Source organism: Bombus impatiens, unplaced genomic scaffold (genome assembly GCF_000188095.3).
Source record: "Bombus impatiens unplaced genomic scaffold, BIMP_2.2 scf_0317, whole genome shotgun sequence".
NCBI lineage: Eukaryota > Metazoa > Arthropoda > Insecta > Hymenoptera > Apidae > Bombus > Bombus impatiens.
In genome coordinates this window covers 818536-834507 of record NT_176736.1, presented here as the reverse complement: position 1 = coordinate 834507, position 15972 = coordinate 818536, and the positions used below count along the sequence as shown (strand labels likewise).

At 35.4% G+C, this 15972-nt stretch overlaps 5 protein-coding genes across 7 annotated transcripts in view; 1 reads left to right on the top strand and 4 right to left on the bottom strand.

Annotated features, from left to right (window-relative positions):
• The window catches only part of LOC100743668 (cell growth regulator with RING finger domain protein 1), a 43576-nt gene that overhangs the window by 776 nt on the left and 26828 nt on the right, over positions 1-15972 (top strand). The window lies entirely within an intron of this gene.
• On the bottom strand, positions 120-5421 carry LOC100746337 (poly(U)-specific endoribonuclease homolog). 3 transcript variants are annotated; one of them, XM_033320445.1, is made up of 8 exons: positions 5128-5420; positions 2613-3044; positions 2479-2529; positions 2217-2309; positions 1986-2159; positions 1439-1931; positions 741-1182; positions 120-453 (listed from the first exon to the last, which is right to left on the bottom strand). In XM_033320445.1, exons 1-8 carry the CDS (start codon positions 5186-5188, stop codon positions 220-222), a joined length of 1980 nt encoding a protein of 659 aa, XP_033176336.1. In that variant the 5' UTR covers positions 5189-5420; the 3' UTR covers positions 120-219. The 3 variants fall into 3 exon arrangements, with proteins under 3 accessions (XP_033176336.1, XP_003489126.1, XP_012240395.1); XM_003489078.4 differs by having other exon boundaries at positions 1439-2159; XM_012384972.3 differs by lacking the exon at positions 2217-2309 and having other exon boundaries at positions 1439-2159; positions 5128-5421.
• Positions 5190-7748, bottom strand: LOC100746218. Its single transcript, XM_003489077.4, has 4 exons — positions 7737-7748; positions 7254-7488; positions 6524-6813; positions 5190-6451 (listed from the first exon to the last, which is right to left on the bottom strand). The coding sequence occupies exons 1-4, from the start codon at positions 7746-7748 to the stop codon at positions 6308-6310; spliced, it is 681 nt and encodes a 226-aa protein (XP_003489125.1). The 3' UTR covers positions 5190-6307.
• LOC100743976 lies at positions 8346-12133 on the bottom strand. The gene is made up of 3 exons (XM_012384982.3): positions 11683-12133; positions 10801-10944; positions 8346-9403 (listed from the first exon to the last, which is right to left on the bottom strand). The coding sequence occupies exons 1-3, from the start codon at positions 11734-11736 to the stop codon at positions 9107-9109; spliced, it is 495 nt and encodes a 164-aa protein (XP_012240405.1). The 5' UTR covers positions 11737-12133; the 3' UTR covers positions 8346-9106.
• Positions 14321-15415, bottom strand: LOC100743790 (acylphosphatase-1-like). The gene is made up of 4 exons (XM_003488975.3): positions 15174-15415; positions 15093-15109; positions 14642-14751; positions 14321-14568 (listed from the first exon to the last, which is right to left on the bottom strand). The coding sequence occupies exons 1-4, from the start codon at positions 15313-15315 to the stop codon at positions 14454-14456; spliced, it is 384 nt and encodes a 127-aa protein (XP_003489023.1). The 5' UTR covers positions 15316-15415; the 3' UTR covers positions 14321-14453.

Here is a 15972-nt window from a genome sequence, read left to right as displayed (position 1 = left end):
CAATATTTATTTCAATAATATTTCAATAACAAAATTTATTCTATGTAACGAGTATTGATACAAATTTCGCTAATAAGAAAATATGTCGTTCTCCATATAAAATTATACTTAAATCCAACTTTTGTATACACGTCATTTTTTATTGCTCTCGTTTGAACATGTCACAAAATTACATTCTATGTTTTTAAATATATAAACAGAAATATAACTTTGATAAAATTATATATCTGGATAAGCAGTTCCTACCAGATCGTTTCCTCTGTACTTAAATTTATAGGTGACAATGTTAAACTTCGTTCCTCCTAGAGACACCGGGCAATTTCCCTCTGGTCTCGCGTAAAAGCACACCGTGTACAGCGCCATCTCCAGTTCAGGCGAGGTACCCACGAATAGTGCCGTTACCGGTTTATCGTACCCGTTGTATTTCGTTCTTATTTTGATGATAGATGCTTTCTGAAAGAACGAACACGTACAAATACAATTGGTAACTTTTCATGTAGTATGAGTCATAGTTCTCTGGAAATACCACAAAAGAAACAATAGACAAACGTCATTATACGAATGATAATAGCTGCTGGAAGTGGAATGGAATCCATTGTATATTCATTAAAAACATCTTTCATTAATGAGCCTATTATTAAATAGAAAAACCTCTCATTTTTTTCGAAAATAATTTATCAAGAAATGATCTTACGATTAAAAAGAAAAAAATAATTTTGACAGAATAAAAATTAACTCACATCTCCAAGGTCAACTTTGTTCAAATATCCAGCATAATTTGCTTTTCCACTGCTTTCCTCTTTGCTATAGAAGATCCAATTATGCAAACCAACTACTTCGGTACCAGATGGTACACTCTTAAGTTCTGCCATGAAAACATGCTCGAAACCTGAGCTACCAATTTTTCCTTGTCCTCTAGAGAACAAGTTAAACCATATTTTTCTTATCGTGTCTTTATATTCGTAATAATCTTTGCGAATTTGTCCTTTGTCCGCTAAAAATCTCATAGCGTAGGACATCACGTTCGTGCTGAGGAACGTGTCTACAAGGAGACTCTCTTCTTGTCTCTGCAACGGGCTTATGTGCTCATTTACATTGGTTTCCGGTTTGTAATTGTCATAGATCGATATCACTCTTTGAATCGTGGGACCTTGGTACGCTTCTGCGTTTACCGTGAACAGCCTGCAAGTTGAGGTTATTTTTATGGAATCTATGGTAACTGAAAGAACATGGCAAATCAAACTAGTCTGTAGTTACACGAACTATGCTATCTAGAAATTCAAAGAACCATCAAATTAGAATTCTAGTGATGTTTAAAAAAATGTTTTTAAAATAGATCCTCCTGATGCCTAATGCTCTTCTATTAATCTCCACTATTATTCTTGCTGTAGTGTATAACAACTCTCCAATATTTTTCATTTGTATTTTAAAAGCTTACGGTTGTGGTGCGTCATCTGTTGTGCTACTACTGCTTGTTTGCTTCTGTAGATTTAGCGTGATATATCTGTTCGCATTATTGTTATCCTTAATGAAGAGAGCCTCGGAAAGTTTCTCCAAGTCTTCATCAGTGATAGTGTTTCCTTTGCTAAAAGTAGGATTACTAGAGTAGGTTTTCTTATTTGCTGCTGCTGCTCCTGCTACAGCTGCTCCTGCTAGTGCACCACCTGCTAATGCACCACCTGCTATTGCTCCTGTGGATGGCCCTGTTCTTCCAGGTTGAGTTGGTGTCGATGGTCTTGGTTGAGATTGACCTATACCTGGTTGGCTTGGATAATTTGGCTGATTTGGATATCCAGGTCGTGGAGCAGGTGTAGGTGAGTTAGATCTGCTGCCACCACCAGCAACATCAGCCCAAGTTCTTCCAGGGGAACCAGGACTTCCTGGTGCATTAGGAGAACCAGGACTTCCTGGTGCATTAAGAGAACCAGGACCTCCTGGTGCATTAAAGGAACCAGGACTTCCCGGTGCATTAGGAGAGCCAGGTCTTCCTGGTGCATTAAGAGAACCAGGACTTCCTGGTCTAGATGGTGCTGGCGTTGGACCTGGTTTTAACGTTACGAACAACGAAGATACTTGATTGCCTCCAGGTGCAGGTTGATTCGGAGATGGTTGAGGTTGTCCTGGTGCAACAGCTGGCTTAGAGCCCGGTGTAGGTGATCCTTGAAATAAAAGTATATCAGGATGAAAATTATTTTCTTCCACATATTAGTATGTACCTGGTGTTTGTGGACGAGGTTGAGGCTGAGGCTGAGGTTGTTGTTGAGGCCGTGGCGATGGTGCGTTTCCAGGACTCGCTACTGGCTTGGCGCCTGGAATACGTAGCCAAATTAATATTAATAAAGCTTTATCAATTGTATCTCCTTCTTCCCTACTAGTATTACGATAATTTATACCTAGCGATGGAAGTAATTCTCCGTAACATTATATACGTAATTTATTCTATTTTCCGTATAAAATCGTCATTAAATTAATTTTTACCTGGTGTTTGTGGCTGTGCCGTGCCTCCAGGTACAGAGTTCGGTTTGGAACCTACCAAGTTCACCAGATTAATTTTCACAAACTCACATATTTAAGAAAACTATCTAGAAATTCTATAACATCGATCAATTAACCTCCAGAACTTAATGCTGGTCCTTCACTAGGCAGTTTCGGGGATTGTCTTCCGGGCTCTCCAGCCCCAGTAAGATCAACAGCCCAGTCTCTGTATCCTTTACCAGTGTTACCACCGACTCCTGGATTTCCTGGTTTCGGTGCCGGGAAATCGAGACCCACTTCCGTTCCTGGGTTAGGTCTGCTTGGTCGAGCATTTTCTTTTATTTTTCCTCCAGTCGAAGTGACTCCAATCGCCAATCCAGGGTCACCCGCTCCAAGAACAGCTGATCCAACATTCGTTGGACTTCCTGTAGGTTTGTTTGTTACAGGTGTTGCGCCTGGTAGCGTGTTTGGTTTCGTTTGTACTGGATCTGCGACTGCTGGAGCAACAGTTGTGGTGGTCGTGGTTGCGTCCTTCTTCTTCCAGAATTTCCATCCTGCTTCTGCGTCGCCTAGAAATTTAATTAAAATTAGGATGGATAATAATGGCTGGTGGGAACAGGAATTTCGTGTGATTATTTAGGAATTGCGAGATTTATTACTATAGAATTATAAATAATCACATCATTATTTTGTCCACAGATTTTGTAATAAAAGTTCCCATAATGAGAGATCTCTTCTTTGATCTTCAACAATTTGAAATGGTAATTTGCATGGAAAAGTTGTAGTTAAGAATGAAAAATATGTTCTGAATCACTTGACAGAAAAAGATCATGACTATTTGCTTGAGATGTCGAATAATAATTACTTAAGATGAATAATGATATATCGATATGTACTTATATATATACATATAATACATATAATTATACATATATTATATACAGGGTGGTTAGTAACTGGTGGTACAAGCGAAAAGGGGGAATTATACAATGGTATTACTTCAATCGTGTTTACTAAATAATCGTGAATACAGAAACGAATATAGAAATATATAGAAACTGATAAATATTATAGATAAATTATATTGACATACAATAACAATTATTACGTAATAATTTTAGAGAAGCGTTGTTTAAAAAAATTATTATCTTCTGCAACCAAACTACGTGATCTCGAGTCCTAGCTAAACATTCCGTTATGCTTATTTCGTTCCTCCGCATATCGCCAAGGTTATCGTGAGTTCATGCTCACACATAACTATACTACTCTATTATTGAAATCGGGGGCAAAAATGTGGGATTTCAGAGCAACTTTAGCATTTTTAAGATAAGTCACGCCACAGAGACTCGATACAGAAAAGGAATTGAAACTATGTAATCAACAACGTAATTCTCTTAATCTCGATTCTTGTATACATATACACATATATGTATATATCATCAATAATGATGTATCGATATGTACTTATATATATATACAGGATGGTTGGTAACTGGTGGTACAAGCGGAAAGGAGGTGATTCTACGCGAAAAAAGAAGTCGAAAATATAGAATAAAAATTTTTTTTTTTAATTTTTCCATCGAGACAATGATCTACAGTGAGATCCGTTATAACGAGACGTGATAAATTGCACGCGTACCGAGCGAAAATTCAAAGTCGATTTTCTCGAGAACACAGCCTCAAACGAAAAATTTTTATTCTATATTTTCGACTTCTTTTTTCGCGTAGAATCACCTCCTTTCCGCTTGTACCACCAGTTACCAACCATCCTGTATATATATATAAGTACATATCGATACATCATTATTGATGATATATACATATATGTGTATATGTATACAAGAATCGAGATTAAGAGAATTACGTTGTTGATTACATAGTTTCAATTCCTTTTCTGTATCGAGTCTCTGTGGCGTGACTTATCTTAAAAATGCTAAAGTTGCTCTGAAATCCCACATTTTTGCCCCCGATTTCAATAATAGAGTAGTATAGTTATGTGTGAGCATGAACTCACGATAACCTTGGCGATATGCGGAGGAACGAAATAAGCATAACGGAATGTTTAGCTAGGACTCGAGATCACGTAGTTTGGTTGCAGAAGATAATAATTTTTTTAAACAACGCTTCTCTAAAATTATTACGTAATAATTGTTATTGTATGTCAATATAATTTATCTATAATATTTATCAGTTTCTATATATTTCTATATTCGTTTCTGTATTCACGATTATTTAGTAAACACGATTGAAGTAATACCATTGTATAATACGGTCTTATTGAACTAAGTGTTTTCTCGGAAGAGAAAGTAAATAACAAACTACGTCAATCATCAAATTCTACAATATTTCGAATAATATCAACATTTTAAGTTACTTTTCTAGAATAATAAAGTCATTTTTACGCAAGTAGGACACAACTTTCATTCATTCTAAGCGATTCGCAGCTCGGAAAACACGAAACAGAAATCTAAATGTAGTCGCTTTCACTTTCGCAAAATTTGCTTTGTTTCCTTGACATCCTATTCTCTTAACACCTATTACACACAGGTACGTACAACCAATTGAATTTCTCTAAGAACGTTTGAAACAAATCGTTTATTTCTTCAAAAATTCTTTTCAGGAATATCAACGGAAAATAAACGTTTCACTTACCGATAAATATCAGAGACAATCCAAGTATTAAGAAAACAGCGGGCACACTTTTGATATTCATGGTTCTCCGTTGATTGAAACGATCCTGAGGATCGTTTTCCAACGTAATAGAATCGAGAGCGTCGAGGAGCTACGTGGGCGTTTTAAGACGAACTGAAGCCTTACGGCGCCGGAATCAGCCACTTCCAGCCGATTATACTTTCCTCTTGCCTTCTCCGCCTCTCATTGACACGTCTGCAAGACTCTAGTTAAGGTCGTTGCACAGTCACCGCGTCTTTTACACTGAAAAGAATCGATCTTCTTGGAAGGATGATGTCAGCCCCTGATCTTGACTCTGCGTTCCATTTCACGATCCTTCGTTCGACTGCTGGTAACTGATCTTTTCGTTTTGACATTTACAAACTGATTGAAAAGCGTCTTTTGAACCATCTTGTTTGTTTGTAGATTCTGCAGTGCTTTTGATTGGTTCTATCTTGCTATTGAAACTTCTATTGAGTCAGTTGATGATGAATCTTCTTGTTATTTAGATTTATTGACACAGCGACGACGATCAGTTTGTTGAGAGCGGATGACGAATGAGTTAACAAAGTTCGGAAGATAACAGGCGATTCGAAATCGAGTTAAATTAGGAAATCGAAAATGGATTTACTCGCTGTCGGTACACGCGAGCGGCTGCTGTAGAAAGTATCTCAAGTTTGCCTTGTGAGCTTGAGAGACACTGTACGATATCTGTTAGCTAATGAGCATAGACTAGTTTTAGTTACAATGAAGTTGTAGCAAATTTTAATAATATAGAAAAATAAACTTTGGAAACTTTCATAAATTTACACAATTATATGATAATGTTTAGGAATGAAGAATTTATCGTTCAATAGAAGAAATGATACTTTATTTGTAGAGACAGTATGTACATATTTACACTCCGGAGTTTTCCGATAATCGCGGTCCGTGACAAACAAGTATATCGTTTAGTAACATTTAAAGAAATGCTCTATTACATATGAACGAATAACATCCTGTATGTCTGCGTCTAATATGAACCAGTTATTTATTTCTGGTTAGACTTTAGAAATTCACTTTATATATGTGTATCATATGTTATAGATTGTATATTTATATTAAAATACACTGAAGAGTATGTTTATAGAATGATATAGAAATATTATTTTTGCATCGAATTTCAGATTCTAATCAGAGGAAAATAGATGACTGCCCATAAAACGAAAAGAATCAGTAGAGTGATCATCAGCTTAGAACGAAAGTTGTCCCATCCGACTAGGACGTATTTTTGTGGCCTTCCAACATTCTCTATATCCAAAGAAGACTAAAACGTAACAAGATTCGTAAAAAAACAACGAAACGAGTAAATTATAGTCACGATTATCCCAATCCTTACGTCATCGTCGTCGATGTCTTCGTTTTCCTGCAGTCTTTGGGTACTTAAATTTTGACGCATTTGTGTTGCTTTGCTTTGGGTGCTTTTCACTTTACTAGGACCAGGCTTCGAGATAGGTTTCTTGTTAAATTGTGGCGACTTCGAGGATCCAGGATGATCAAAAGCTGTCAGTCTGATAGCTACGGTGTTTTCTATGCCTCGTAGTTTATTCGACTGCTGATTTTGCACGCTCGTAGTTTCTTTCTTCGACGATTCAGTCACTGTTGCATTCTCCTTTGTCACGTCACTTTCTATAGATAGTGTTTGTTAATTAGAAAAACAGATTAAAAGCTTTTTAAACGAGTTGCAAACAATTCACAAAAACTAGTATCTGCACAACTTAACGGTTGTTTCTATAATGTTACGTTTCTGCATCGTAAAATGTAACAGGTTTGGGCAATTATAAGTGACTCGAACGAAAGGAGAACAAGAAGTAGACTGTGGATAATTACGCAAGATCATGTTTCACTTTCGTATTTAAATTTCTCGTATTATGCATAAACGTCAATAACTAAGAATACATAAATAGTTAATAACTAGATAATAGTAAAGAGTACAGAGTATGATATTTCAAATGTCTTGTCTCCGATTTAACTGTAGAAACTTGTAATTTTTTACTTTACGATTTTCATAAAAATATAAAACATTATATATATATGTAAAATTTTTGTAGGAAATGTTTCTGACATACCTTTTCCGGGATCATTCTGTTGTGAAGTCCCGCCCTGAGGATCTCGAATGTGAGACAAGAAGCTCTCCAAATATCGCGCAATCGTCTTCTCTTTTTCCCGCTTCAGATTGCTGGCTAGGTGTATTTCCGTCGGTGCATCTATCACGGGACTCGAGTGGAAAGTCGCTAAGGCAACGACAATACTAACTTCCAGACGTTGAACTTTGCTCCTAATCGTCGGGCGAGAATCCTCGATCTATCTCTTGTGCTGCCAAAGAAACAGAGATTAGATAATAAAGTTGAACAATACTTATAACAGTAGATATTTCTTCAACGTCTTAGTACACTCTAAAATATAAATTATAATTTAAAGAATTCATTTTGCTCGACACATATTAAACAGATAAGGTTGCATAGCCTTGGTAAAAAAGAAATTCGAAAAAAGAACTCAATTAATACATCCTTGTTTGCGCATGAGAGAAAAACATTATAAACGACTCTTACCTTCGTAAACATTATACTAGAGATCCTACGAACTTCGTATGACTCAGATACACCGACGTACAAGCATAAAATGTCACTTCGAAGGCCGCTTGACTCAGGTGCAAAACACGGCCTCGAGATCGCGGGGCATTAACGGCGTTTATCGTCCTTCGTCTTTTCTCTTCTCGGATCGTCCGTCGATAAATCTTCCCTGAGAATTCTGATCGTGTTCGTAGCGGGCAGGTCGTTGGTAAAAGCACAGATTCCGCTGGTAGAGCGTCATATATTCGCAGATAACTTCGCGTGGAACCTTTGCATGCGTCATCGTTGACAGGAAGCGATTATAAGTCTCAAGTTCAGCTCTAGTCTAATATTTAATTGTTTTGTAATTATTGTCTTTGACGATCTGAAAGACTAGATGGATGAAAATCTGGACGATTAAATTCCCGATAAAGTTGTATTTCTGAATAGATTTTTATCGGTATTAATGAGAAACTGATTTTGATGTCATCTAGTTGGTTTGCAATGAAAAGAAGAATTACAGATGTTTGTACATGCATCAGTTATCAAATAAGATTTCGACAATTATCGATAGCAAGATACGTGGGCAAGATAAAATGACTTCAAAAGTTTTCTGCAAGATAACTTTATTAATTCGCTTTTGTACAAATACTTTGTAAAAAATAGTCAATATTATATAATCGAATACCTTCTATCAAACATTTTACGTATAACATTATAAAGAGATTAGGAATATATTGGTGTGTTACAATCGCAATAATTTTATGGTAACTGTTAATATAGTTAAAAGGAAGTATCCAATTCGAACAAATATTACAGGGACTAGTATCACTTCAATTTTATCCTCGCGGACGATTCCTTTGTACATTACAAAAGTTTTTCTATCTTTTTCTATGTCAAGTGTTTCAACACTGGGAATTTCTTCGTCATTGAACCGATAATCCCGAGAGTATATGCTCGCGTAAATAGGAGCCTCGAGATACTCTTTACGCAACTCAAACTCTGGATTTCTAAAACTTTCTGTCCACAAAAGAGTACACGTTTCTTACATTTCCATTTGCTCGTCGAGCAAATAACATAATTCTTCCACAAATCCACGATTTTGAACATAGAATTATTTATTGCTTCGCGCAAGGACGGATTCATCGATAGGAGATGGAGAATTCAATCAAAGTATCAGAATTCTACAGAAAAATCTTCCTCTCTTTCTCCTCACATTTCTGGCTTTTTCTTATACTTCAAAGAGTATCTTCTTGGACATCTTATCATGTATCTATGTTACCGAAGGCAAAGGATTACCCAAATTTTCCTTGTTCGCTTCCAAATGGAAGAACATCGGCCATCCAAGTTTCTCGGTGTCCTTAAATGCTTCACAAGATCCGATATTGGACGAGAAACGTGTAGACGATTACCCAGAGAACCAAAGCGACGATTACAGAGATAAGGAAGATAGTTTTGAGAAAATGCCAAGGGCTTTCCATTCTCGATTCCGCGCGATTGGCCCAGCTCTTGCAGCCGCCGTTTCTGCACGGAATACTACCTGGCTGCACGGGCGTCGACGTCGCGACGGTGCTCATCGGAGGTGTCACCTTCACCTCACCCAGTTCCGTTTCTTCTGCATTTTGGATCTCCGCCTTCGTCAGCTCGAACCTCGATGGACTCTCCATCTGTAATCACATCGAATAGTGGATAAAATTGATCGATACATTGTTGGAAGCTGTTGGATGTTATCGAAAGTGTTATCGTGACTTATGTTTGTCACCAGATAACAATTAATGTTATTTCAGCAGTAATAAGACAGCTGCGATTTTAGACTGTTAATTGAGTCTTCTTCGTTTCAGGCTGTTTCAAATAACGAATTAAGAATTTATAGGGATGGGAATAAAAGAAAAAGTTAAATTTTAAAAGAAACGAAGAAAAGAGTCTAGCACGATTTTTTTATATTCAAAAGAAATAAAAAGTAAAAGATCTCACGATGTTTTTAAGATTATGAGAATTCTTTCACATATATTAATTCCCTATGAAAATAGAATATCACGTTGAAAATTAGGGATAAAATTAAAAAAGTTAAGAAATAATATGTAAACATCTGAGTATGCAACTTGTAGAGGAAGTCACGACGGCAACAAAAGACGGAATCACTACAAGAAAATAAATGCTTAATTTGTGTATTTAAGTGACTCGTTTGACTGTTTTTAATATTTGTAGATAGCTTCGGTGTTATTTCACTCCCTCTGGAATGAGAGATTCAATATACATATCTATATAATGTGAATCGTAAAATATTTGACACTCTATTATTAACGTCAAAGAGTTTGAAACGAAAAAAAAGTATTAATTCAGTAACAATCTCTATCTTAAGCCAAACAGAATACGTATAATGCGGTTTTGGTATAAAGTCAAGATACAGCAGATTGGCCACCACAATTTCCTATTTGTCAAGCAAAAGAAGTAGTCCATTTTGGAACACGTTTGTATATTTTTATCCACCTAACATAACATAACGGTACGCTCGAATGTATGCTAATCGACCAGGGTTCCACTTCTTTCGAAAAAAAAGTAGAAGAAAGGAGCCAAAGAAAAAAGGATCCAACGGCATCTATAAATATTCAGCGTGGGTAGACGCCGTGAATAGAATTTGCAATAAATTGAACGAGCCTGAAATGCAACCAGCGTGACGATGCAGCCACTCCAAATTATTGATTATTTCACAATTGTGCTCGATTGTGCGGAGGAACGTGTGCACCGCGTTTCCAATGATTCTTAGCGGTAATCCACGACATTCCTTGCTTCTTCAAGTTTTCCATTTTCGTATATAGTATAGAGTACAATAGTACGTACGCATACTAAAAGAAAAAAAGAAAGAGAAAAGAGGAGAATCGACGCAATTTCTCATCAAGAAAAATAAACAAGAAAAAGTCTCGAGACATTTACCAGAGTACAAAAATTCTCTAGAAAATTAATTGTAAGAAAATTGGGAAGATGTGATATTGCTCGATCAAAGGCCACGGGTGAATGCACTGAAATATCGAAATGGTGAAAGGGTATTGAGTGGGGATATTACATGTGTCTCTGGAATTCGAATCTTGGGAGGGAATAAATCTTGCTCAGGCTTTGGTCGTGTCCCATATACCAAGCCCATCATTCTGCTGACCTGGTTCAAGTATGGATAATCCCATATGGATCCGGGGGATGGCACGATCATCATCTGCCAACGATATTATATATATATATATATATATATAGATCGTTAAATTTATTCAGTTTCGGGTTTTTAATAGTATTTCTATAACGCTATGTTATAGAGTTTTATAGAATTTATATCCAAATATTGCATTTTCTTAAATTTAGTACGTTACAACAATAAAATTTCATGGCAGCGTATTTTTTTAACAAACGCAAGGTCAAACTTATTTAAATCGTTGAGCGTCACTTTTACGACAGTCTAATCAATATTCATAACTGCTGACTACCGTAAGTGAAAAATTGTGTTGAAAATTTTGGTCGTATTTATTTTTTTCATGCATGTTACGAACTTCCTCCTTGAAATGGTTTTGTGCACTCACGATAACTTTCACTCGATTCTACAATGATCGGGTCCTCGACCAGGTGAACGAAATAAAATTGAACGGAATAGAATTTGCACGAAGTGTTTTCGAAGCAGAGGCGAAACGTCGTCGTGTAAGAATTGATTAGGTTAACGATTCATGAACTCTATTTAACTTTATCGAGGAGATCATACCTGGTAGTATAAATCTTTGTTTTTTGAACTGGCTTCGAAACGAATTAACTATTCCTACTCGACATTTCTTACACGAACACCTAAACCTAAAAATTGTGATATATATAAAAGCTTTATAGAACAGATACTGGAAGATTTGAGAAAATGATTAAAGAGATAGAGACGTTTTTTAAGGAAAGAGATATTATAAAATCAAAGACTCACGTTATCAAATAAGTAGCTATACTTCCTGGTATGACAATTCCCATCGCTGTTCATATTTTTAAGTAGCTATTCAGTTGCACATTATTACTCGTTAATCACAGATAAATAGCAGAAATCCGATCTAATAAAGCTATCAAAACGTCTAATTAATTGACGTTTAGTTCCTGAATGAGCAACACGCGTTTCTTAGACATGTAAGCAACACGAGACGAGGAAAGTTGTAGTTTATTTGCCTGCGACACCGAAGGAACTGACCACTTACGTCTATCGGGGCCCACTATCAACCTTTATCAATCCCGACCCCTGATCTTTCGTTATCGAACAGCTACTCTAGTGTAAATGTCGACGAAACGTTGCTAACCGGCTCGTAAATCGTTTAGAGGAAGTTCAATCGTTATGATAGTATGCACTTAATTAGAGTATTTACTTTCCATAATTTCTCATATCGCTTAAATGGTGCGTGCACGGTATATACTATATAAACGATATGAAAAGTTATGTAAAATAAATACCGAATTAGGGTATTCCTACGGAATGGTACTTTTTAATTAAAATATCAGAATTTTAAACACGACAATAATTTATTATGCAATTATTATCTATGAAAATGTATGTAAACCGGAAGTCGTCCAAAGCCGAAAGGCAGGGACTATGTTTAATAAATAAATATTATCTATGAAAATATTACTGTGGTAAAATGCATTTTTGATATAAAGGTGAAAATAAATTTTTAATACAACTCAAAAATTCGTAGGTCAGTACGGTTCGATGATCTTCAGAGGTACAAAAATTCACGAATTACCACGGTACCTTGATACAGAATCGAAAGGATACAATATGGAAAAGATTCCACGTTATTGGAATAGAAGAATTGTTACGTGTACAAATGCGCAACAGGTCGAGGATGCACCAGCAATAATGATAAGTAGAATTCGTTGCGTAACCTGGTGAGGCTCATATTTTCAACAGGTAGTCAGAAACTTCGGCACAAGAGAATCGAGAGAAGAAATTGAAAACCGTCTTATAGAACATACAGAGAAATGAAACATTACCGCGATCGATCACATTGAAATTTAACCCTACAGAAACATGTTGCTTGTTACAAACTAAGACGGACAGATTGAAGTTTGTCAAGGAATAATTCATAAATCTCATTAATTTGTTTCCCCTATTTTCTTTTAATATCATCACTGATCGATCTCTCTTGCTTTTTATTGGTCAGTCACGTTAGTTCAATGAACTTCGATGACTAATTATTAGAAGTGAGATTCCGTGGAAGTGAAAGTACGGCAAGTTTGCGTCTAAAAGTATTGACGAACGAAAGTAGCTGCTTCACAAAGAGTTTCAAGGCTACCGCTCAAATCACGATGTTTATCGATGTTCTTAAAAATCGTGAACGTGCTCGTGTACGTAGTACATAGCTTCGTGAACGATGCGATTAAATTGTTTGGATCATGCCGTTTGAAAACATCATAAAATAAAACAGACATTCTTAATATTACATCGACGATCGTTTCCTTATGATAAGACAAGATGTAATTGCTACTTTGCACATCCACAATTATTTGATCCAAGGTTATTCGGATATTACAACATGCAAACATGTCTAAAACAGCATTTTCGTTAAAATATTATTATTACTGTGATTATAAAAGCTATCATCCTTGAATTTTAATGCTGAATAACTGTATGAAACTCGTATTGATAAATTTATTCGCATAAATTTAATTAAGCAACATGTTGGAGCTACTTGTTTAGTTCTTTCAGAGAAGTATTATATTTAAGGATCGAATAGATCAAATCAAGAAAGATTTAAGAAATTTTGGATGTTCTGCGAAACACGCGTGCTCACCTGTTGAGGATGCCAAGTGTGCTGAAAGAAACTCTTGAAACACTTCATGTTGAATGCGACATTCCTTCACGTTTATCAGTCACTGTATTATCGCGATCATCTAATTTGTTGGTTATTACTGGTCCATTCTTCTTTATCTATTTTACGATTTAAGACTCACTTTTGATCTGACACGACTGTACATCCGCATAATTAGGTCACACGCGTTATTTACAATTCCGCGTTCGATATCGCGGAATGGAAAATTTTAAATTTCCCAATATAATTTATAGTAATAGATTACTACAAGTTGTTATCGAATTAAGTAGAAAAACAGAATTATTTCCAACAATCGTATGAGTATTAGAGAATTATAAAATGCAATCGCATCTGTACGAGTGATCGCAGGCGAAAGTTTTGAAGCGCACACGTCGGTGCGCGCTCGACAACTAATGAAGTTCGTGCCGATAGTAGTAGAAGTTACACGAGACAGAATTGTCGTCTGTTAAAGTCTATCCATCGTACGCTTGTCGCTTGTGACATGCAGAGAAATGGCGAAATTATTTCGTAAAGTCTTACTATATAACTTTACTTGCTACTATAAGATTACTTGCGTGGTGAATGTCAAACTTACTATTAATTACAATATTTCAAAATTGGAAAAGAATTATAATAAATGATACGATAGAAGTAACTTTCCTAATTGCATAGTATGATTCTTTCTATCAGTGTTAAATTGGATAAACACATATACAATTGTTTGATATTTGAGGTTGCAAATACAGGTTATATAAGTACAAAACGTGATAAATTGAACAGTTTCTTTTATTTTAACTGAGGCGCAAATCAATGCACATTGTTTATAATTTTAAATAAATTAGTATGCTAAACAAAACAAAAAATTAAATACATAATCGGAAATAACGTTAGGTAAAGATTTCTATTTTTTAATTTCGAAATTAGCGAATGTAGGTTGAGATATTTCTTGTTCATTTCGAAACTCCGCCTTGTCTATGGCTGATTCAGGACTTCCGGTATATCGAAGCCAATTTTTCCTATAAACAGATACAAATAGAATAAGGATAATAAATATATCTGTTAAAATGTTTTAAAGAGGTAAAAACTCACATTTCTTCCACTTTGCTTTTCGATCCTTCAAGACGACCAACAACAGTACCTTGATGGGTATTCATACACCATCCTTTTAAACCTAATTCGGTCCCACGTTTTTGGGTATACTATATCAATAAAAATGACAAATTATTGAAAGTTATTTATGATCGTTCATAGAAAACTGATTTACCGATCATACGAACATGGACATATAAGTACGTGTTACATTTATAATTCAAACATAAAAAATCATTTTTTAATTTGAAATTTAAAAAATGTTAGATACGTTTAATTTTCAATTTAAAATACCGATATATATGTATATATGTATACACTCATAACTACATAGTAACTGTTTCACCTGTCAGATGTCAGTTCTGTACTAAACAAGCCATAAAACTTGCAGCATATTTCTTCGTGATTTACGTTAATTATTGACCGTTACTTGGTGCGATACATTACTTACCTTTCTAAAGAATACGCCTTTAAAAAAGAAAACTTAAGATCAGTATCATCATGATTCTATTATAGAAAAATGGTTACTTACCTTGTACTCTCCCATAAACTTCAAAATCAACACCGACTAACTGTGACATTTTCGGATTTGTATTTTGCGATGTTATCACTGATAAAAACGGCAATGTGATAAAAAGGCAGAGAACAATTGTAAGGTACAACTTGATTAACATTCAATCATTATTTGGAAAAATATCTGAATGTGCGTATGTTATTTCACGAGACGATAATTGACTAGATGTCGCCAGTTGAGATTCTATCAGCTGTTCCGGTTGGTTAATAGCGGTATCCTTGGAAACCACTCCTGATGTGTTTTAGAGCGAATTAAACTTAATTTGAATTTTAAGTAGGGTTGATACAGACGCAGTTCATATTTTTAAATCCGTATGCTCAACTTGAATCAATTCCAGCATTAATACACATTATGTACGATGAGATAAACATTGCAATAATAAAGAACAACGTTCTTCTGAATAATAAATGTATATATTTATGCATTTAGATTAAAAAATAGGTAAACACATTAGTTTATATTTTAACCTGTTATGGACTTATTCACTACATTTAAAGGATTAAACGATTCGATGTGTAAATAACGTATATAATATAATTAAAACTAATCAAGTAATTAATAAAAATTAAATGTACGTAGGAAAATAATGAATCATTTACAAGGTGGAATTAACACCTTATTTGAATTTAAAAATCAAAATCTATTCGCACATGTATATGGCTGATCAGTGTAGTTTGTATCGGCGCTGGTATTGGTCGATGTTCCGAAGCGCGCGCACAGGGATAGCAGCAAAAAAAGTCGCCAAGTATAGTGGCGT

Coding starts and splice junctions, on each gene's coding strand:
- LOC100746337 (XM_003489078.4), bottom strand. CDS start 5,188: ATGAATATCAAAAGTGTGCCCGCTGTTTTCTTAATACTTGGATTGTCT. Junction 2,530..2,612: donor ACCAGCATTAAGTTCTGGAG/GTTAATTGATCG, acceptor TGAACTTGGTAG/GTTCCAAACCGAACTCTGTA. Junction 1,183..1,438: donor ACAGATGACGCACCACAACC/GTAAGCTTTTAA, acceptor CTCAACTTGCAG/GCTGTTCACGGTAAACGCAG.
- LOC100743976 (XM_012384982.3), bottom strand. CDS start 11,736: ATGAACAGCGATGGGAATTGTCATACCAGGAAGTATAGCTACTTATTT. Junction 10,945..11,682: donor ATAGCTACTTATTTGATAAC/GTGAGTCTTTGA, acceptor TATCGTTGGCAG/ATGATGATCGTGCCATCCCC. Junction 9,404..10,800: donor TTCGAATTCCAGAGACACAT/GTAATATCCCCA, acceptor ATGTGATTACAG/ATGGAGAGTCCATCGAGGTT.
- LOC100746218 (XM_003489077.4), bottom strand. Junction 6,814..7,253: donor ACAGAATGATCCCGGAAAAG/GTATGTCAGAAA, acceptor CACTATCTATAG/AAAGTGACGTGACAAAGGAG. Junction 6,452..6,523: donor AAGACATCGACGACGATGAC/GTAAGGATTGGG, acceptor GTTACGTTTTAG/TCTTCTTTGGATATAGAGAA.
- LOC100743790 (XM_003488975.3), bottom strand. CDS start 15,315: ATGTTAATCAAGTTGTACCTTACAATTGTTCTCTGCCTTTTTATCACA. Junction 14,569..14,641: donor AAAAGCAAAGTGGAAGAAAT/GTGAGTTTTTAC, acceptor ATCTGTTTATAG/GAAAAATTGGCTTCGATATA.